General features: G+C 39.9%; 1 protein-coding gene across 2 annotated transcripts in view; it reads right to left on the bottom strand.

The window, feature by feature from the left end:
- LOC128692529 (uncharacterized) overlaps positions 1-24110 on the bottom strand; it is a 242489-nt gene that overhangs the window by 180275 nt on the left and 38104 nt on the right. For both annotated transcript variants that reach the window (XM_070080838.1, XM_070080845.1), the window contains exon 4: positions 2329-2504. In XM_070080838.1, coding sequence (XP_069936939.1) covers positions 2329-2504 — 176 coding nt within the window. The remainder of the gene's footprint in view (positions 1-2328; positions 2505-24110) is intronic.

Here is a 24110-nt window from a genome sequence, read left to right as displayed (position 1 = left end):
GGCCTGGCCCTAGGCCAAGCTTATCTGGTATTTGCCTGGTCAATCAAGCTCTTGCTGGCCCATTGGCCCACATACCCACAACAGCCTAGCTGATCTAGCACCTGGGCTGAAGAAACTATTGGGATTCCACTTACAGACTTCTACAGTTGCTCCAGCAGCTTCAAGCCACTTTGTCCTGTGACAAGGGAGTGACCAGATAGTCAATGCTGGGTCACTGAAGAAGTCAAGGGTGAGTACAAATAGGAAGCATATGTCTTGTGGGTGGGATTAAATTATGGGGAATCAAATACAGTGGACCCCAGCATAAAGATTACCTCCGAATGCGACCAATTATGTAAGTGTATTTATGTAAGTGCGTTTGTACGTGTATGTTTGGGGGTCTGAAATGGACTAATCTACTTCACAATATTTCTTATGGGAACAAATTCGGTCAGTACTGGCACCTGAACATACTTCTGGAGTGAAAAAATATCGTTAACCGGGGGTCCACTGTACAAAATAGGAATTGACACAGTTACTTTTTGCTGATGATACTGTGGTTATAGGAGATTCTAAAGAAAAATTGCAAAGGTTAGTGGACGAGTTTGGGAGTGTGTGTAAAGGTAGAAAGTTGAAAGTGAACATAGAAAACAGTAAGGTGATGAGGGTATCAAATGATTTAGATAAAGAAAAACTGGATATCAAATTGAGAAGGAGGAGTATGGAAGAAGTGAATGTTTTCAGATATTTGGGAGTTGACATGTCAGCAGATGGATTTATGAAGGATGAGGTTAACCACAGAATTGATGAAGGAAAAAAGGCGAGTGGTGCGTTGAGGTATACGTGGAGACAAAAAACGTTATCTATGGTGTCAAAGAAGGGAATGTATGAAAGTATAGTGGTACCAACACTCCTATATGGGTGTGAAGCTTGGGTAGTAAATGCTGCAGCGAGGAGGCGGTTGGAGGCAGTGGAGATGTCCTGTCTAAGGGCAATGTGTTGTGTAAGTATTATGAAGAAAATTTGGAGTGTGGAAATTAGGAGAAGGTGTGGAGTTAATAAAAGTATTAGTCAGAGGACTGAAGAGGGGTTGTTGAGGTGGTTTGGTCATTTAGAGAGAATGGATCAAAGTAGAATGACATGGAGAGCATATAAATCTGTAGGGAAAGGTTGGAGGAAAGGGGTGAAGGAGGTTTTGTGGACGAGGGGCTTGGACTTCCAGCAAGCGTGCGTGAGCGTGTTAGATAGGAGTGAATGGAGACGAATGGTATTTGGGACCTGATGAGCTGTTGGAGTGTGAGCAGGGTAATATTTAGTGAAGGGATTCAGGGAAACTGGTTATTTTTATATAGCCAGACTCGAGTCCTGGAAATGGGAAGTACAATGCCTGCACTTTAAAGGAGGGGGTTGGAAAATTGTCAGTTTGGAGGGATATGTTGTATATTTTTATACGTATATGCTTCTAAGCTGTTGTATTCTGAGCACCTCTGCAAAAACAGTGATTATGTGTGAGTGAGGTGAAAGTGTTGAATGATGATGAAAGTATTTTCTTTTTGGGGATTTTCTTTCTTTTTGGGTCACCCTGCCTCGGTGGGAGACAGCCGACTTGTTAAAAAAAAAAAAAAGTCTTGTGCTAAGAAGATAGAGGATCAAGTTTCCGCCAGGTATGTCTTACGCTGTAGCGCTTAATGTGAATTATTACAATTATTACTGAAGCCGAGAGTATGGCCAAAGTGCCACTAAGGTCAAAGATATCAAAGTGGTCAGGGTGGACATCAGCACCAGAGTGAGGCAACAAAGGAGTGCTCAAAATTGGTACCAGGTTCCAAGGAGTCAGAGGCATACAGGGATCATCAACAGATTAGTAATCTCCTTAACCTCCCTATTTCCTCACCCACAATCAAGCTTAATGAAGGGAGGCTTAATACTTGACTACAACAAATGACCCCAGGGTTTATAGAGAGGTATACACAAGTACTGTACCATTAGTGAGCCACTACAAGCCAAGGCAATCTTGAGGGCATCAAGAGCTTACCCACTATGGCAAAGACAGCAAAGACTGTAATCCTCTTACCACATAACGGCCCTGTCATCAGGAGGACCAAAGCTTAAAAACAAGTGAAAATATGACTGCCCTCAGCAAGCATATACAAGTGAGAGGAGAAAAACACAAGAGGTAAAAGGCACACAAACAACAACATGGAATTCTCTGCCTGAAAATGACAAAAGTTTCCTAGGTGCCAATATTTTTATTACTAAATTTTGTTAAAATAACACCTATTAGGTCCTACGTATGCTAAATGTTTTATCTGACATTCAAAACATATAAAATTTATCCTATGTACTTACACTATCATTAATGATCCAAAAGAAAGAGGCCATTGTTGTGCGCTGCTTAAGCCAATCATGTGGGTCATGGATAACTGCTGTGATGTTGGTTTCATTGGCAGTCGAGATGAAATTGGTGCCAGATATTGGCAAAGTTACATTTGGTTGATAAACTGTCAGCTCTCCATTAAGATATCCTGAAAGACAAATAAAAGAATAACTCTGATGAAGTTATCCCCATCCAAAAAAAAAAAAAATCTTACTTGCATACCATCTCTGTTAATTTGAAAAACATGTTTTTTAAGGACATATTTTATATATAATAAGTGTTTGATTGAACTTTGCATAGAAAGGGGTTTGGTTATATGTAATACACAGTTTAAGAAATAAAGGATAGGTATACAAGATATGATATAGGTGAGGGAGCATAGTTCTAGCTGCCCAGAAAACTTTTGTTCCAAGTAGGGAAATTAGATTTAACAACAATGATCCCAAATGGATGAGCAATAGATTAAAACATCTCATTGGCCAAAAGAGAGGCATATATAGGCATATCAAAAGAGGGGATGGGCAGTTAAGAAATCAATATATTCAATTAAAGAGAGAAATAAAGAAAGGAATAAGAAAAGCAAAAAGGGATTATGAGGCTAAGGTCGCAAGGGATTCAAAGACTAACCCAAAAGAGTTCTTTCAGGTATACAGAAGTAAGATTAGGGAACAAGACTGGCCCACTTAAGAGTAGCACTGGTCAGATCACTGACAGTGATAAGGATATGTGTGAAATTCTAAATACCTACTTAATCTCAGTTTTCACCCAGGAAAATACTAGCGATATTCCTGAAATAATAGATTATGTAGAACAGGATGATAATAAACTATGTACGATTGCGGTAACTAGAGACATGGTCCTCAGACAAATAGAGAAACTAGAACCTAACAAATCCCCAGGTCCTGATGAACTGTTTGCAAGGGTGTTAAAGGAATGTAAAGAGGAACTTAGCATACCTTTGGCTAATCTTTTTAACATATCACTACAAACTGGCATAGTGCCTGATAAGTGGAAAATGGCAAATGTAATACCTATTTACAAGGCAGGTGACACGTCCATGGCTTTGAACTATAGACCAATAAGCCTTACCTCCATAGTGGGAAAATTTGGAATCAATAATTGCCGAAGCAATTCATAGCCATCTTGACAGGCACAGATTGATTAATGAATCTCATCACGGTTTTACAAAGGGGCGTTCCTGTCTTACGAATCTACTAACTTTTTTCACTAAGGTGTTTGAGGAGATAGATCATGGTAATGAATATGATATTGTGTATATGGACTTCAGTAAGGCTTTCGATAGAGTTCCACACCAGAGGCTATTGAGGAAACTTAAGGCACACGGAATAGGAGGAGAAATTTTTTCCTGGGTAGAGGCATGGCTGACAAATAGACAGCAGAGAGTTTGCATAAATGGGGAGAAATCAGAATGGGGGCACGTCACAAGCGGTGTTCCTCAGGGATCAGTGTTGGGCCAGTTGTTGTTCACAATTTCCATAAACGACATAGATGAGGGAATAAATAGCAACATAAGCAAATTTGCTGATGACACCAAAATAGGCCGTCCAATTCATTCTAATGAGGACACTAGAGCACTCCAGGATGATTTGAATAGACTGATGCAATGGTCAGAGAAGTGGCAGATGCAGTTTAATATTGACAAATGCAAAGTTCTAACTGTTGGACAGTTAAATAACCATACCACATATAAACTAAATAATGTAGATCTTAACACTACTGATTGCAAAAAGGATTTAGGAGTTCTGGTTAGCAGTAATCTAAAACCAAGACAACAGTGCATTAGTGTTTGCAATAAAGCTAACAGAATTCTTGGCTTCATATCTAGAAGTATAAATAATAGAAGTCCTCAGGTTGTTCTTCAACTCTATATATCCTTGGTTAGGCCTCATTTAGACTATGCTGCTCAGTTCTGGTCACCGTATTACAGAATGGATATAAACTCTCTGCAAAACGTACAGAGGAGGATGACAAAGATCCCATGTATCAGAAATCTTCCCTATGAGGATAGACTGAGGGCCCTAAATCTGCACTCTCTAGAAAGGCGTAGAATTAGGGGGGATATGATCGAGGTGTATAAATGGAAAACAGGAATAAATAAAGGGGATGTAAATAGCGTGCTGAAAATTTCCAGCCAAGACAGGACTCGCAGCAATGGTTTCAAGTTGGAAAAATTCAGATTCAGGAAGGATATAGGAAAGCACTGGTTTGGTAATAGAGTTGTGGATGAGTGGAACAAACTCCCAAGTACAGTTATTCAGGCTAAAACGTTGTGTAGTTTTAAAAATAGATTAGTTAAATACACGAGTGGGTGTGGATGGGTGCGAGTTGGACCTGACTAGCTTGTGCTGCTGGGTCTGGTGCAGTGCTCCATCCTTGAGTGGAGATGACCAGTCTGGGTGGGTCATTGGGCTAATCCGGGGGGGGGGATATCATTGGTCTAATATTTGGGGGGACATGGACCTGCTCCGCATGGGTCAGTAGGCCTGTTGCAGTGTTCCTTCTTTCTTATGTTCTTATAATGTCAGTAGTTTGTTGGACTATGCATTGGTAGATAGAAGACTGTTGGGTAGACTTCAGGATGTGCATGCTTATAGAGGGGCCACAGATATATCAGATCAATCAATCAATCAATCAATCAATCAAAAGTTTACTCTCTATAAAGATTACAATGTAGGGTTTACATATTATAAAATATTGCTTACAATGTGTGGTTTACATATTATAAAATACTAATTACAGAGAGGGCCACTATCATGCCTAGCATGACTAGGCATTTTGGGCACTTTTTAGTTGTAGCTACAGTGAGAGTAAAAGGTAGATGGGATACAAGGAGAATGGTATCAGAAAGTAAAAGAGAGGGGAAGGTTTATAAACTAATGGAGGAGGCAGTTAGGGTAAGATATAAACAACTGTTGGAGGACAGATGGTCTAGTGTGGGTATAGGCAATGGGGTAGAAGATGTCTGGGGTTAATTTAAGAATACAGTGTTAGAGTGTTCAGCAGAAGTTTGTGGTTACAGGAAAGTGGGTGTGGGAGGGAAGAAGACCGATTGGTGGAATGATGTAAAGAGAGTAGTAAGAGAGAAAAAGTTAGCATATGAGAGGTTTTTACAAAGTAAAAGTGATGCAAGGAGGGAGGAGTATAGGGAGAGAAAAAGAGGTTAAGACAGTGGTGAAGCAATGCAAAAAGAGAGCAAATGAGAGAGTGGGTGAGATGCTATCAACAAATTTTGTTGAAAATAGGAAAAAGTTTTGGAGTGAGATTAATAAGCAGAGAAAACCTAGAGAACAAATGAATTTGCTAGTTAAAAATAGGAGAGTTATTAAACGGAGAGTTAGAGGTATCGGGAAGATGGAGGGAATATTTTGCAGAATTGTTAAATGTTGATGAAGATAGGGAAGCTGTGATTTTGTGTATAGGGCGGGTAGGAATAACATCTTATAGGAGTGAGTAAGAACCAGTTGTGAGTATGGGGGAAGTGCATGAGGCAGTAGGTAGAATGAGAAGGGGTAAAGCAGCTGGGATTGACAGGATAAAGATAGAAATGATAAAAGCAGATGAGGATATAGTTTTGGAGTGGTTAGTGTTTCTATTTAATAAATGTATGGAAGAGGGTAAGGTACCTAGGGTGAACATTAAAATGGTATAAAATACCGACAGGGTGTTAGGTAAGACACATATGCAACAGTTAGGTATCTTTATTTCAAAACGTTTCGCCTACACAGTAGGCTTCTTCAGTCGAATACAGAAAAGTTGATAGAAGCAGAAGAGACTTGAAGACGATGTAATCAGTCCATCACTCTTAAAGTTTTGAGGTGGTCAGTCCCTCAGTCTGGAGAAGAGCATTGTTCCATAGTCTGAAACAATATGGAGTTGAAGTGACAGGATGGAGCCTTATATAGCGCCAGGAGGTGAGACGTAGGTCACTAGTAGAACGTAGATGTTGGGAGGTCAGGTCCCTCTCAAATCCAGCCATTCTCACTAGTAGAGGTTGTCGAAGTATGTTCTACTAGTGACCTACGTCTCACCTCCTGGCGCTATATAAGGCTCCATCCTGTCACTTCAACTCCATATTGTTTCAGACTATGGAACAATGCTCTTCTCCAGACTGAGGGACTGACCACCTCAAAACTTTAAGAGTGATGGACTGATTACATCGTCTTCAAGTCTCTTCTGCTTCTATCAACTTTTCTGTACTCGACTGAAGAAGCCTACTGTGTAGGCGAAACGCTTCGAAATAAAGATACCTAACTGTTGCATATGTGTCTTACCTAACAAGGTACCTAGGGACTGGCAGAGAGCATGCATAGTTCCTTTGTATAAAGGCAAAGGTGACAAAAGAGAGTGTAAAAATTATAAGGAAAGAAGTCTATTGAGTTCTAGGCAGTAGGTTGGCAGACAGCAACTGCCCAGGGAGGTACTACTGTCTTGCCAAGTGAGTAAAACGAAAGCCTGTAATTGTTTTACATGATGGTAGGATTGCTGGTGTCTTTTATCTGTCTCATAAACATGCAAGATTTCAGGTAAGTCTTGCTGCTTCTACTTACACTTAGGTCACACTACACATGCATGTACAAGCATATATATACACACCCCTCTGGGTTTTCTTCTATTTTCTTACTAGTTCTTGTTCTTATTTATTTCCTCATATCTCCATGGGGAAATGGAATAGAATTCTTCCTCCGTAAGCCATGCGGGTTGTAAGAGGCAACTAAAGTTAAAGAGAAACTTTTGTTTTTTTTTTCTTTTTGGGCCACCCTGCCTTGGTGGGATACTGCCCGTTTGTTGAAAGTAGTAGTAGTAGTCGTCTTCTGTTGAGTATACCTGGTAAAGTGAATGGTAGAGTTATTAATGAAAGAATTAAGAGTAAGACAGAGAGCAGAATAGCAGATGAACAAGGAGGATTTAGGGGGTGTGTAGAAAAAGTGTTTTCAGTGAAACATATAGGTGAACAGTATTTAGATAAGAATAAAGAGGTTTTTGTGGCATTTATGGATTTGGAAAAGGCACATGATTGGGTGGATTGGGAGAAATGTGGCAGATGTTGCAAATGTATGGAGTAAGAAGTAGGTCACTGAAAGCATTGAAGAGTCTTTATGAGGATAGTGAGGCTGAGGTTAGAGTCTGTAGGCGAGACGGAGATTATTTCCCAGTAAAAGTAAGCCTTAGACAGGGATGTGTGACATCACATGGTTGTTCAAAATATTTATAAATGGAGTTGTAAAAGAAGTAAATGCTCGGGTGTTGGCAATAGGTGTGGGGTTAAAAGACAAAGCATCTAACACAAAGTGGGAGTTGTCACAGTTGCTCTTTGCTGATGACACTGTGCTTTGGGAGATTCTGAAGAGAAGTTGCAGAGGTTGGTTGATGAGTTTGGTAGGGTATGTAAAATAAGGAAATTAAAAGTGAATATAGGAAAGAGTAAGGTGCTGAGGATAACAAAAAAAAAAATTAGGTAACCATGACTGGATATCAGATTCGAGGGAGAGAGTGCAGAGGTTAATGTATTCAGATATTTGGGAGTGGCTGTGTCAGCAGATGGGTCTATGAAAGATGAGGTGAATCATAGAACTGACAAGGAAAAATGGTGAGTGGTGCACTGAGTAGTCTGTGAAGACAAAGAACTTTATCCTGAAAGTAAAGAGGGGAATGTATGAGAGTACGTATGGTGTGAGGCATGGGTGGTGAATGTTGCAACAAGGAGAAGGCTGGAGGCAGTGGAGATGTCATGTCTGATGGTAATGTGTGGTGTGAATATAATGCAGAGAATCCGTAGTTTGGAGATTAGGAGGAGGTGCAGGCTTACCAAAACTATTATCCAGAGGGCTGAGGAGGGGTTATTGAGATGCTTTGGATGTGCAGAGAGGTTGAAACAAAATAGAATAACTTCCAGAGTGTATAAATCTGTAGTGGAGGAAAGGCGGGGTAGGGGTCGGCCTAGGAAAGGTTGGAGGTTTTGTGTGCGAGGGGCTTGGACTTCCAGCAAGCATGCGTGAGCGTGTTAAGATAAGAGAAAATGGAGACAAATGGTTTTAAGGACTTGGCGAGCTGTTGGAGTGTAAGCAAGGTAACATTTATGAAAGGATTCAGGGAAACCAGCAGGCCGGACTTGATTTCTGGAGGTGGGAGGTACAGGCCCAGCACTCTGAAGGAGGGAAACATAAACACACATGCAGTTTAATGTGATCCTTTATTGACAACGTTTCGCCCACACAGTGGGCTTTTTCAAGTCACCAACAGATCTACCTGGGGTGGAAAGTACGGGAGTATTTATAGTCAGGTTCAGAATGTTGAGGTCAGGTGGAGAATGCAGCATCTGATGATCAACTGGGTGGGGTTATTTTTTTTTTTTTTTTTTTTTTCCAACAAGTCGGCCGTCTCCCACCGAGGAAGGGTGACCCAAAAAAGAAAGAAAATCCCCAAAAAGAAAATACTTTCATCATCATTCAACACTTTCACCACACTCACACATTATCACTGTTTTTGCAGAGGTGCTCAGAATACAACAGTCTAGAAGCATACACATATAAAGATACACAACATATCCCTCCAAACTGCCAATATCCCAAACCCCTCCTTTAAAGTGCAGGCATTGTACTTCCCATTTCCAGGACTCAAGTCCGACTATATGAAAATAACCGGTTTCCCTGAATCCCTTCACTAAATATTACCCTGCTCACACTCCAACAGATCGTCAGGTCCCAAGTACCATTCGTCTCCATTCACTCCTAACACGCTCACGCACGCTTGCTGGAAGTCCAAGCCCCTTGCCCACAAAACCTCCTTTACCCCCTCTCTCCAACCCTTTCGAGGACGACCCCTACCCCGCCTTCCTTCCCCTATAGATTTATATGCTTTCCATGTCATTCTACTTTGATCCATTCTCTCTAAATGACCAAACCACCTCAATAACCCCTCTTCTGCCCTCTGACTAATACTTTTATTAACTCCACACCTTCTCCTAATTTCCACACTCCGAATTTTCTGCATAATATTTACACCACACATTGCCCTTAAACAGGACATCTCCACTGCCTCCAACCGTCTCCTCGCTGCTGCATTTACCACCCAAGCTTCACACCCATATAAGAGTGTTGGTACAACTATACTTTCATACATTCCCTTCTTTGCCTCCATAGATAACGTTTTTTGACTCCACATATACCTCAACGCACCACTCACCTTTTTTTCCCTCATCAATTCTATGATTAACCTCATCCTTCATAAATCCATCTGCCGACACGTCAACTCCCAAGTATATGAAAACATTCACTTCTTCCATACTCCTCCTCCCCAATTTGATATCCAATTTTTCTTTATCTAAATCATTTGACACCCTCATCAACTTACTCTTTTCTATGTTCACTTTCAACTTTCTACCTTTACACACATTCCCAAACTCATCCACTAACCTTTGCAATTTTTCTTTAGAATCTCCCATAAGCACAGTATCATCAGCAAAAAGTAACTGTGTCAATTCCCATTTTGAATTTGATTCCCCAAAATTTAATCCCACCCCTCTCCCGAACACCCTAGCATTTACTTCCTTTACAACCCCATCTATAAATATATTAAACAACCATGGTGACATTACACATCCCTGTCTAAGACCTACTTTTACCGGGAAGTAGTCTCCCTCTCTTCTACACACCCTAACCTGAGCCTCACTATCCTCATAAAAACTCTTTACAGCATTTAATAACTTACCACCTATTCCATATACTTGCAACATCTGCCACATTGCTCCTCTATCCACTCTATCATATGCCTTTTCTAAATCCATAAATGTAATAAAAACTTCCCTACCTTTATCTAAATACTGTTCACATATATGCTTCAATGTAAACACTTGATCTACACATCCCCTACCCACTCTGAAACCTCCTTGCTCATCCGCAATCCTACATTCTGTCTTACCTCTAATTCTTTCAATTATAACCCTACCGTACACTTTTCCTGGTATAATCAGTAAGCTTATTCCACTATAATTTTTACAATCTCTTTTGTCCCCTTTCCCTTTATATAAAGGGACTATACATGCTCTCCGCCAATCCCTAGGTACCTTCCCCTCTTTCATACATTTATTAAACAAAAGTACCAACCACTCCAACACTATATCCCCCCCTGCTTTTAACATTTCTGTCATGATCCCATCAGTTCCAACTGCTTTACCCCCTTTCATTTTACGTAATGCCTCACGTACCTCCCCCACACTTACATTCTGCTCTTCTTCACTCCTAAAAGATGGTATACCTCCCTGACCAGTGCATGAAATTACTGCTTCTGTTTCTTCCTTAACATTTAAAAGTTCCTCAAAATATTCTCGCCATCTACCCAATACCTCCATCTCCCCATCTACTAACTCCCCTACTCTGTTTTTAACTGACAAATCCATATTTTCCCTAGGCTTTCTTAACTTGTTTAACTCACTCCAAAATTTTTTCTTATTTTCATTAAAATTTCTTGACAGTGCCTCTCCCACTCTATCATCTGCTCTCCTTTTGCACTCTCTCACCACTCTCTTTACCTTTCTTTTACTCTCCATATACTCTGCTCTTCTTATAACACTTCTGCTTTGTAAAAACCTCTCATAAGCTACCTTTTTCTCTTTTATCACACCCTTTACTTCATCATTCCACCAATCACTCCTCTTTCCTCCTGCCCCCACCCTCCTATAACCACAAACTTCTGCCCCACATTCTAATACTGCATTTTTAAAACTATTCCAACCCTCTTCAACCCCCCCACTACTCACCTTTGCACTAGCCCACCTTTCTGCCAATAGTTGCTTATATCTCACCCAAACTTCCTCCTCCCTTAGTTTATACACTTTCACCTCCCTCTTACTTGTTGTTGCCACCTTCCTCTTTCCCCATCTACCTCTTACTCTAACTGTAGCTACAACTAAATAATGATCCAATATATAAGTTGCCCCTCTATAAACATGTACATCCTGGAGCCTACCCATCAACCTTTTATCCACCAATACATAATCTATTTTCATTACGTGCTACATCATACCTTGTATATTTATTTATCCTCTTTTTCATAAAACATGTATTACTTATTACCAAATCTCTTTCTGCACATAGCTCAATTAAAGGCTCCCCATTTATATTTACCCCTGGCACCCCAAATTTACCTACTACTCCCTCTTTAAAATTTTTACCCACTTTAGCATTGAAATCCCCAACCACCATTACTCTCACACTTGATTCAAAACTCCCCATGCATTCACTCAACATTTCCCAAAATCTCTCTCTCTCTCTCTCCTCTACACTTCTCTCTTCTCCAGGTGCATACACGCTTACTATAACCCACTTTTCACATCCAATCTTTATTTTACTCCACATAATCCTTGAATTAATACATTTATAGTCACTCTTTTCCTGCCATAGCTTATCCTTCAACATTATTGATACTCCTTCTTTAGCTCTAACTCTATTTGAAACCCCTGACCTAATACCATTTATTCCTCTCCATTGAAACTCTCCCACCCCCTTCAGCTTTGTTTCACTTAAAGCCAGGACATCCAGCTTGTTCTCATTCATAACATCCACAATTCAATTCAATTCAATTCAAAGTTTATTCTCTATAAGGATTACAATGCTGAGTTTACAGAATTTGGTTATTGTATTGTTTACATGTAGTAAAATAATAATTACAGAGTGTACCACTAGAACACCTAGCATGGCTAGGCATTTAGGGCAGACGTAAATTAAATCTTACGTTTAAAATATTACAAAATTATGAGGTAAGTTGGTATTATGGCTAAGTGACTAAATACTAGTTTGTGAGTTTAGCAATGTGAATGCTTTTGTTTTGGCACAATACATAGTTTCAGTATTGGAGTATCACAGGCCAACTTATGACTAGTTAAGATTCATTATTTTGAGATTGAGATTGATATTTCTGTTTATGGTCAAATGGGTGAGTGAGTTTAAGTGTTAACCACCAGGTGGTATTCGTGTAATTAGCTGACAGGGTGTATCAGGGAGATAAGATGTTTTCTGATGGTAGTTTTGAAGGTGATGAATGTGTCTGCAGTTTTAGAATTTTCAGGTAGGGTGTTCCAGATTTTAGGGCCTTTGACATACATTGAATTTTTGTAAAGGTTTAGTCGGACACGGGGAATGTCATAGAGATGTTTGTGTCTGGTATTGTGCCTGTGGGTTCTGTCGCAACTATCAAGAAAGCGTTTTAGGTCAAGGTTAATATTGGAGTTTAAGGTCCTGTAGATGTAGACTGCACAGTAGTAAGTGTGGATGTACTGAACAGGGAGTAAGTTTAGATCTATGAAGAGTGGGGGGTGTGTTGCCAGGGATGGGATTTAGTGATTATTCTTACTGCGGCTTTTTGTTGGGTTATTATTGGCTTTAGGTGTTGCTGCAGTTGAACCCCAAGCACATATAGCATAGGTGAGGTATGGATATATAAGTGAATGGTATAGTGTGAGAAGGGCAGTTTGCGGCACGTAGTATCGTATCTTGGAGAGGATCCCAACCGTTTTGGATACTTTTTTGGTTATGTGTTGGATATGGGTGCTGAAGTTCAGGTTGTTGTCGAGGTATAGGCCTAGGAATTTGCCCTCATTATGCCTGGCAATTAGAGTGTTGTCGGTCTTAATGTTAATTTGCGCATCTCTTGCTCTGCTACCAAACATAAAGTAGTAGGTTTTGTCAGTGTTAAGCCTAAGTTTATTGGCTGTCATCCAAGTCGATATTTTGATCAGCTCCTCATTAACAATGGTGTTGAGGGTGGCAAGATTAGGGTGAGAGATGACATAAGTCATGTCGTCAGCAAAGAGAATGGGGCTCAGGTGTTGAGATACGTTTGGAAGATCATTGATGTATATGAGGAAGAGCAGGGGACCAAGGACACTTCCCTGCGGAACTCCAGTATCAAGTGGCTGTGTTGTTGATGCTGTGTCTTTAATGGTGACATACTGATACCTATTAGTAAGGTAAGATTTGAAATATGCAAGCGCATGGCCTCTTATACCATAATGGTCAAGTTTGTGGAGTAGGATGCCGTGGTCTACTGTGTCAAAAGCTTTTCTTAGGTCAATAAAAATTCCTAGTGGATATTCCTTATTTTCCAATGCTGTGTAAAGCAGATCTAGCATTTTTATGATTGCATCGTTAGTGCTTTTATTTTTCCTGAATCCAAATTGGCAGTGGTTGAGTATGTTTTGTGCCGTTATAAATGAATATAGTCTCCTGTGCATGAGTTTCTCAAAGATTTTGGATAGCAATGGTAAGTTTGATATTGGCCTATAGTTGTTTAAATCTGTAGGGTCACCACCTTTATGTGTTGGTGTAACCCTTGCCATCTTGGGTAGTTTCGGGAAGGTGCTAGTTTCTAGTGACTTGTTAAAAAGTAATGAAATAGCATGCGAGAGGACATGGGCCGCTCTCTTGTACAATAATGGTGGGACATGAGACAGATTCCCTGAGTTATTTTTAAGTGACTTTATAATCTCGGTGACTTCCATGGGCTCAGTTGGAGCAAGATAGAAGGAATTTGGGAAATTCCCATCTAGGTAGTCCCCGGCATGGGCATTGGTGCACGGGATTTTATTGGCGAGATTAGAACCTATGGTTGAGAAGAAGTCGTTTATCTTGTTAGCTGTGTCAGTGGGATGCAGTGGTGTTTCATTAGGTTTAGTTAGGGCAATATTCTTGTTTTTTTTCAGTTTTTGGGTCCCTAGAATCTGAGAGAGTGGTTTCCAGGTCTTTTTTGTATCTCCTCTTGTGTCAGTGAATCTACTGGAGTAGTATAGTTGTTTGGCTTTCTTTATTACTTTGGTGAGGACTGATGAATAGTGTTTAAGAATATCTTTGTGTATTAAGCCCTGTCTACAGTGGACCCCCAGTTAACGATATTTTTTCAATCCAGAAGTATGTTCAGGTGCCAGTAGTGACCGAATTTGTTTCCATAAGGAATATTGTGAAGTAGATTAGTCCATTTCAGACCCCCAAACATACACGTACAAACGCACTTACATAAATACACTTACATAATTGGTCGCATTCAGAGGTGATCGTTATGCGGGGGTCCACTGTATATTGCATTTCATATTGGTGTTTCTTATCAATCGATTTCAGAATGGTGCTGGTTAGCCATGGGCAACCAAGACGTTTGTTTGTGATCTGTTTCGTTTACATAGGACAATGTTTGTTGTATAGTCTAAGTAATTTGTTAAGAAAAATGTCTGTCCAGTCGTCAATACCATTGGCCTTGGAGAATTCTGTAGGCCAGTCAACAGTCTCTAGGTCAGCTGTGAACTTCCTTATTGAGGCCTCATCATGGAGTCTAAATGAAACTTTGTTGCATTCAAGTGGTGGTTTACTAATGTTTGTCAAGAGGAAGGTAGGGTAGTGGTCTGTAGTGCTATCTGTGATTATCCCTGATTTAAGGGGGGCTAGTATATTGGTCCATACGTGGTCTATTATGGTTGCACTCGTTTCAGTGAGCCTGGTTGGTTTAGTTATTGTTGGTATGAGAAGTGTGTTGTTCATATTGCTGATGAAATCAGTTACAAGCTGATCATCTAGTAGGCCAAGGTTGATGTTGAAGTCTCCAGCTAAGAGAAGGTGGTGCTTATTCATTTGTCTGTTTGTTATTAGTGCCTTTAGTTTCTCACTGAAATTTGGGATGTTTGTGTGGGGTATCCGGTAAATGGCACCGATTGTTATAGGCGTCTTAAGGTTTTTTACAGTAAAATTAGCAAAAATGTATTCTCCATATTCATCACTAAAGCAAGTGGTGCTAATACAGGATAATTGGTTAGAGTAATAGATTGCAATACCACCCCCAACTTGGTATGGTCTGCAGTTGTGGATTGCTGTGTATCCTGGTAGAGGGTAGATATCTATTATGTCCTGCTTAAGCCAGGTCTCAGTAAGAATAATGCAGGAGAAGGGTGTCTTTAGTGATTCAAGGAGTGCCAGGAGGTCATCATAGTGTTTGCTTAAGGACCTGATGTTGTAGTTAAGTACTGATAGACTTTTAGCATTGTTTAGGATTGTGCAGGCTTGTGATGCTGTGTAGTAAAGGCAGTTACTTTCCAATAGGTTTTGATTGTGTGTCAGATTATGGAGGTTTAGATCAGGGTCAACGTGATCAATCATCTTCTAGGTTTAAATTATGGTTATTTATATCCTGAGTTGTGGGTTGAGTTTTAGTACTGATATCTGTAGTGGTGGGAAGTTTGGACAAGTATATAGCTATAGCATTTTGGTCATGTAGAGTATAGTCACTAATACACATAATGGAGTTGTTGTCTATGTGTTGTGCTGGAATGAGCTAAAGTACAACTAGGTATAAACTAATAATATAAAAATACAAATTAAAAATAGCACAAGACTCTAACTTGTAATTGCACTAAGGTCTAATGTAATGACTTTGGTATAGTCTATGTATTGAGCTAGAATGAGCTATAGTACAACTAGGTTTAATCTAATAATATAAAAATACAAATTAAAAATAGCACCAGACTCTCACTAGTAATTACACTATGGTCTAATATAATGAATTTGGTATTGACTATGTATTGAGCTAGAATGAGCTATAGTACAACTGAGTTTAATCTAATGATATAAAAAAAGGCACAAGACTCTCAATTGTAATTGCACTAAGGTCTTATATAAGTTGTTTACAAGAATTAGAGTATAACTAGATTTAAATTGACAAGATAAAATATGCACACAATATAGTCACTAAGATATGAAAACAATCTTAGAATAGGACTTATAATATGAACTTATAATATAAAAATACAAATTGAAATGGTACTTGCAATTGCACTAGGGTCTGGTATAGGTTGTTGACAAGATCAAGAGTATAACTAGATTTAAATTGACAAAATAAAATTCACAAATTAAAGTACCAAAAGAATAATAAGTAAAAAATAACAATGGCAATGTCTTGGTTATAATATGATAGTAAGATGGTAGACAGGTACACTGGTACACAGATACACAGGTACACAGGTACAAAGGATAATATAAAGGTTGGAGTTGAATATACAAACTTGGAAATTTGGCAACAAAATGTTATGGGAAGTATAAAATAATGATTAATGTACAAAAGTAAAATTGACTGGAAGTAAATATGGTGTTTAATAAAATTTTAGTAAGTAATAATGATTACAAAATAAGTGAAAAAGTAATGTTTATTTTCAAAATTGCACTGGTAGTTACACTTGAGGTTATTTGGCAGTACAAGGTAATTAAGAGTACTCTAAGATAGTAAATGTGGTATTAAAACTGGTTAAGGTAATTAGACAAGTAATGGTTATTAAATGATGTCAAAAATGTTAAGAGTAAATTGTATTGATAGTAAAAATGGTAATTATTAATTTTAGTAAGTAATATCAATTGATAGTATTTAAAAAAATATGAGGTAGTAATATGGACAGAGAAAGTATCGATTCAGCTAATTTTCTTCTTATTCTTTTTAGTAATCTTTATAGGAAAAGGGGTTACTAGCCCATTGTTCCCGGCATTTTAGTTGACTTTTACAACACGCATGGCTTACGGAGGAAAGATTCTTATTCCACATCCCCATGGATATAAAAGGAAAAGTAGTAAGACCAAGAACTATTAAGATAAAATCAAAGAAAACTCAGATGAGTGTGTATAAATAAACGTGTACATGTTTGTGGTTACAGGAAAGTGGGTGCAGGAGGGAAGAGGAGCGATTGGTGGAATGATGATGTAAAGAGAGTAGTAAGGGAGAAAAAGTTAGCATATGAGAAGTTTTTACAAAGTAGAAGTGATGCAAGGAGGGAAGAGTATATGGAGAAAAAGAGAGAGGTTAAGAGAGTGGTGAAGCAATGTAAAAAGAGAGCAAATGAGAGAGTGGGTGAGATGTTATCAACAAATTTTGTTGAAAATAAGAAAAAGTTTTGGAGTGAGATTAACAAGTTAAGAAAGCCTAGAGAACAAATGGATTTGTCAGTTAAAAATAGGAGAGGAGAGTTATTAAATGGAGAGTTAGAGGTATTGGGAAGATGGAGGGAATATTTTGAGGAATTGTTAAATGTTGATGAAGATAGGGAAGCTGTGATTTCGTGTATAGGGCAAGGAGGAATAACATCTTGTAGGAGTGAGGAAGAGCCAGTTGTGAGTGTGGGGGAAGTTCGTGAGGCAGTAGGTAAAATGAAAGGGGGTAAGGCAGCCGGGATTGATGGGATAAAGATAGAAATGTTAAAAGCAGGTGGGGATATAGTTTTGGAGTGGTTGGTGCAATTATTTAATAAATGTATGGAAGAGGGTAAGGTACCTAGGGATTGGCAGAGAGCATGCATAGTTCCTTTGTATAAAGGCAAAGGGGATAAAAGAGAGTGCAAAAATTATAGGGGGATAAGTCTGTTGAGTGTACCTGGTAAAGTGTATGGTAGAGTTATAATTGAAAGAATTAAGAGTAAGACGGAGAATAGGATAGCAGATGAACAAGGAGGCTTTAGGAAAGGTAGGGGGTGTGTGGACCAGGTGTTTACAGTGAAACATATAAGTGAACAGTATTTAGATAAGGCTAAAGAGGTCTTTGTGGCATTTATGGATTTGGAAAAGGCGTATGACAGGGTGGATAGGGGGGCAATGTGGCAGATGTTGCAAGTGTATGGTGTAGGAGGTAGGTTACTGAAAGCAGTGAAGAGTTTTTACGAGGATAGTGAGGCTCAAGTTAGAGTATGTAGGAAAGAGGGAAATTTTTTCCCAGTAAAAGTAGGCCTTAGACAAGGATGTGTGATGTCACCGTGGTTGTTTAATATATTTATAGATGGGGTTGTAAGAGAAGTAAATGCGAGGGTCTTGGCAAGAGGCGTGGAGTTAAAAGATAAAGAATCACACACAAAGTGGGAGTTGTCACAGCTGCTCTTTGCTGATGACACTGTGCTCTTGGGAGATTCTGAAGAGAAGCTGCAGAGATTGGTGGATGAATTTGGTAGGGTGTGCAAAAGAAGAAAATTAAAGGTGAATACAGGAAAGAGTAAGGTTATGAGGATAACAAAAAGATTAGATGATGAAAGATTGAATATCAGATTGGAGGGAGAGAGTATGGAGGAGGTGAACGTATTCAGATATTTGGGAGTGGACGTGTCAGCGGATGGGTCTATGAAAGATGAGGTGAATCATAGAATTGATGAGGGAAAAAGAGTGAGTGGTGCACTTAGGAGTCTGTGGAGACAAAGAACTTTGTCCTTGGAGGCAAAGAGGGGAATGTATGAGAGTATAGTTTTACCAACGCTCTTATATGGGTGTGAAGCGTGGGTGATGAATGTTGCAGCGAGGAGAAGGCTGGAGGCAGTTGAGATGTCATGTCTGAGGGCAATGTGTGGTGTGAATATAATGCAGAGAATTCGTAGTTTGGAAGTTAGGAGGAGGTGCGGGATTACCAAAACTGTTGTCCAGAGGGCTGAGGAAGGGTTGTTGAGGTGGTTCGGACATGTAGAGAGAATGGAGCGAAACAGAATGACTTCAAGAGTGTATCAGTCTGTAGTGGAAGGAAGGCGGGGTAGGGGTCGGCCTAGGAAGGGTTGGAGGGAGGGGGTAAAGGAGGTTTTGTGTGCGAGGGGCTTGGACTTCCAGCAGGCATGCGTGAGCGTGTTTGATAGGAGTGAATGGAGACAAATGGTTTTTAATACTTGACGTGCTGTTGGAGTGTGAGCAAAGTAACATTTATGAAGGGATTCAGGGAAACCGGCAGGCCGGACTTGAGTCCTGGAGATGGGAAGTACAGTGCCTGCACTCTGAAGGAGGGGTGTTAATGTTGCAGTTTAAAAACTGTAGTGTAAAGCACCCTTCTGGCAAGACAGTGATGGAGTGAATGATGGTGAAAGGTTTTCTTTTTCGGGCCACCCTGCCTTGGTGGGAATCGGCCAGTGTGATAATAAAAAAAAAATAAATAAATGTATGTGTAGTGTGACCTAAGTGTAAGTAGAAGTAGCAAGACATACCTGTAATCTTGAATATTTATGAGACAGACAAAAGACACCAGCAATCCTACCATCATGTAAAACAATTACAGGCTTTCGTTTTACACTCACTTCTCAGGACATAGTACCTCTCTGGGTGGTTGCTGTCTACCAACCTACTACCTACCACCATGGTTGTTTATCATATTTATAGATGGGGGATGTAAAAGAAGTAAATTCTAGAGTGTTGGGGAGAGGGGTGGGATTAAATTATGAGGAATCAAATACAAAATGGGAGTTAACACAGTTGCTTTTTGCTGATGATACTGTGCTTTTGGGGGATTCTAAAGAAAAGTTGCAAGGGTTAGTGAATGCGTTTGGGTGTGTAATGGTAGAAAGTTGAAAGTAAACATAGACAAGAGTAAGGTAATGAAAGTATCAAACAATTTAGATAAAGAAAAATTGGAAATCACATTGGAGGAAGGGAGTATGGAAGAAGTGAATGTTTTCAGATATATGGGAGTTGACTTGTCAGTGGATGGATTTATGAAGGATGAGGCTAACCAAAGAATTATTGAAGAAAAAATGGTGAGTGGTGCATTGAGGTATCTGTGGAGACAAAAAACATTATCCATGGAGGCAAAGAAGGGAATGTATGAGAGTACAGTGGTACCAACACTCTTATATGGGTGTGAAGCATGTGTTGTAAATGTTGCAGCAAGGAGGCAGCTGGAAGCAGTGAAGATGTCCTGTCGAAGGGCAATGTGTGGTGTACATATTATGCAGAGAATTCATAGTGTGGAAATTAGGAATAGGGGTAGAGCTACTAAAACTATTAGAGGGCTGAGGAGGGGCTGTTGAGGTGGTTTGGTCATTTAAGGAGAATGGAACAAAGTAGAATAACTTGGAGAGTGTATAAATCTGTAAGGGAAGGAAGGCGGGGTTGGAAGGATGGGGGTAAAAAAGTTTTCATAGGCGAGGGGCTTGGACTTCCGGCAAGTGTAAGCGAGTGTGTTAGGATGGAGGGAATGGAGACACATGATTTTTGGGACCTGATGAACTGTTGGAGTGTGGGCACAGTAATATTTTGTGAAGGGATTCAGGTAAACTGATTAGCTGGACTTGAGCCCTGGAAATGGGAAGTACAATGCCTGCACTTTAAAGGAGGAGTTTGGGATATTGGCAATTTGGAACGACATCTAAGCTGTATGTATGTATGTATGTATGTATGTATGTATGTATGTATGTATGTATGTATGTATGTATGTGTGTGTATTTTTTTTTTTAACAAGTTGGCTGTCTCCCATCAAGGCAGGGTGACCCAAAAAGAAAGAAAATCCCCAAAAAGAAAATACATTCATCATTCAACACTTTCATCTCACTCATACATAATCACTGTTTCTGCAGAGGTGCCCAGAACACAACAGTTTAGAAGCATATAGGTATAAAGATATACAATATATCCCACCACACTACCAATATCCCAAACCCCTCCTTTAAAGTGCAGGCATTGTACTTAACATTTCCAGTACTCAAGTCCAGCTAAATAAAAAAAACTGGTTTCCCTGAATCCCTTCACTAAATATTACCCTGCTCACACTCCAACAGCTCATCAGGTCTCAAATACCATTCATCTCCATTCACTTCTAACATGCTCACACACGCTTGCTGGGAGTCTAAGCCCCTTGCCCACAAAACCTTCTTTACCCTTTCCTCCAACCTTTTCGAGGATGACCCCTTCCCCACCTTCCTTCCTCTACAGAATTATATGCTCTCCATGTCATTCTACTTTGATTCATTCTCTCTAAATGACCAAACTACCTCAATAACCCCTCTTCAGCCCTCTGACTAATACTTTTATTAACTCCACACCTCCTAATTTCAACACTCCGAATTCTCTGCATAATATTTACACCACACACTGCCCTTAGACAGGACATCTCCACTGCTTCCAACTGCCTCCTCACTGCAGCATTTACAACCAAAGCTTCACACCCATATAAGAGTGTTGGTACCACTATACTTTCATACATTCTTTGCCTCCATAGATAACGTTTTTTGTCTCCACGCATTCCTCAATGCAGCGCTCACCTTTTTTTCTTCATCAATTCTATGGTTAACCTCATCCTTCATAAATCCATCCGCTGACATGTCAACTCCCAAATTTTTTTTATTATTTTATTATCACACTGGCCGATTCCCACCAAGGCAGGGTGGCCCGAAAAAGAAAAACTTTCACCATCATTCACTCCATCACTGTCTTGCCAGAAGGGTGCTTTACACTACAGTTTTTAAACTGCAACATTAACACCCCTCCTTCAGAGTGCAGGCACTGTACTTCCCATCTCCAGGACTCAAGTCCGGCCTGCCGGTTTCCCTGAATCCCTTCATAAATGTTACTTTGCTCACACTCCAACAGCACGTCAAGTATTAAAAACCATTTGTCTCCATTCACTCCTATCAAACACGCTCACGCATGCCTGCTGGAAGTCCAAGCCCCTCGCACACAAAACCTCCTTTACCCCCTCCCTCCAACCCTTCCTAGGCCGACCCCTACCCCGCCTTCCTTCCACTACAGACTGATACACTCTTGAAGTTATTCTGTTTCGCTCCATTCTCTCTACATGTCCGAACCACCTCAACAACCCTTCCTCAGCCCTCTGGACAACAGTTTTGGTAATCCCGCACCTCCTCCTAACTTCCAAACTACGAATTCTCTGCATTATATTCACACCACACATTGCCCTCAGACATGACATCTCCACTGCCTCCAGCCTTCTCCTCGCTGCAACATTCATCACCCATGCTTCACACCCATATAAGAGCGTTGGTAAAACTATACTCTCATACATTCCCCTCTTTGCCTCCAAGGACAAAGTTCTCTGTCTCCACAGACTCCTAAGTGCACCACTCACTCTTTTTCCCTCATCAATTCTATGATTCACCTCATCTTTCATAGACCCATCCGCTGACACGTCCACTCCCAAATATCTGAATACGTTCACCTCCTCCATACTCTCTCCCTCCAATCTGATATTCAATCTTTCATCACCTAATCTTTTTATCCTCATAACCTTACTCTTTCCTGTATTCACCTTTAATTTTCTTCTTTTGCACACCCTACCAAATTCATCCACCAATCTCTGCAGCTTCTCTTCAGAATCTCCCAAGAGCACAGTGTCATCAGCAAAGAGCAGCTGTGACAACTCCCACCCTGTGTGTGATTCTTTATCTTTTAACTCCACGCCTCTTGCCAAGACCCTCGCATTTACTTCTCTTACAACCCCATCTATAAATATATTAAACAACCACGGTGACATCACACATCCTTGTCTAAGGCCTACTTTTACTGGGAAAAAATTTCCCTCTTTCCTACATACTCTAACTTGAGCCTCACTATCCTCGTAAAAACTCTTCACTGCTTTCAGTAACCTACCTCCTACACCATACACTTGGAACATCTGCCACATTGCCCCCCTATCCACCCTGTCATACGCCTTTTCCAAATCCATAAATGCCACAAAGACCTCTTTAGCCTTATCTAAATACTGTTCACTTATATGTTTCACTGTAAACACCTGGTCCACACACCCCCTACCTTTCCTAAAGCCTCCTTGTTCATCTGCTATCCTATTCTCCGTCTTACTCTTAATTCTTTCAATTATAACTCTACCATACACTTTACCAGGTACACTCAACAGACTTATCCCCCTATAATTTTTGCACTCTCTTTTATCCCCTTTGCCTTTATACAAAGGAACTATGCATGCTCTCTGCCAATCCCTAGGTACCTTACCCTCTTCCATACATTTATTAAATAATTGCACCAACCACTCCAAAACTATATCCCCACCTGCTTTTAACATTTCTATCTTTATCCCATCAATCCCAGCTGCCTTACCCCCTTTCATTTTACCTACTGCCTCACGAACTTCCCCCACACTCACAACTGGCTCTTCCTCACTCCTACAAGATGTTATTCCTCCTTGCCCTATACACGAAATCACAGCTTCCCTATCTTCATCAACATTTAACAATTCCTCAAAATATTCCCTCCATCTTCCCAATACCTCTAACTCTCCATTTAATAACTCTCCTCTCCTATTTTTAACTGACAAATCCATTTGTTCTCTAGGCTTCCTTAACTTGTTAATCTCACTCCAAAACTTTTTCTTATTTTCAACAAAATTTGTTGATAACAGCTCACCCACTCTCTCATTTGCTCTCTTTTTACATTGCTTCACCACTCTCTTAACCTCTCTCTTTTTCTCCATATACTCTTCCCTCCTTGCATCACTTCTACTTTGTAAAAACTTCTCATATGCTAACTTTTTCTCCCTTACTACTCTCTTTACATCATCATTCCACCAATCGCTCCTCTTCCCTCCTGCACCCACTTTCCTGTAACCACAAACTTCTGCTGAACACTCTAACACTACATTTTTAACTCCCAAATATCTGAAAAAATTCACTTCTTCCATACTTCTCTCCAATTTGATATCCAATTTTTCTTTATCTAAATAATTTGATACCCTCATCACCTTACCCTTTTCTATGTTCACTTTCAACTTTCTACCTTTACACATACTCCCAAACTCATCTACTAACCTTTGCAATTTTTCTTTAGAATCTCCCATAAGCACAGTATCATCAGCAAAAAGTAACTGTGACGAGTCTCATTTTGTATTTGATTTCCCATAATTTAATCCCACCCCTCTCCCGAACACCCTAGCATTTACTTCTTTTACAACCCCATCTATAAATGTATTAAACAACCATGGTGACATTACACATCCCTGTCTAAGACCTACT

Source organism: Cherax quadricarinatus, chromosome 6 (genome assembly GCF_038502225.1).
Source record: "Cherax quadricarinatus isolate ZL_2023a chromosome 6, ASM3850222v1, whole genome shotgun sequence".
NCBI lineage: Eukaryota > Metazoa > Arthropoda > Malacostraca > Decapoda > Parastacidae > Cherax > Cherax quadricarinatus.
The sequence above is the reverse complement of the archived record's forward strand: the minus strand, read 5'-3'. Positions and strand labels throughout refer to the sequence as shown.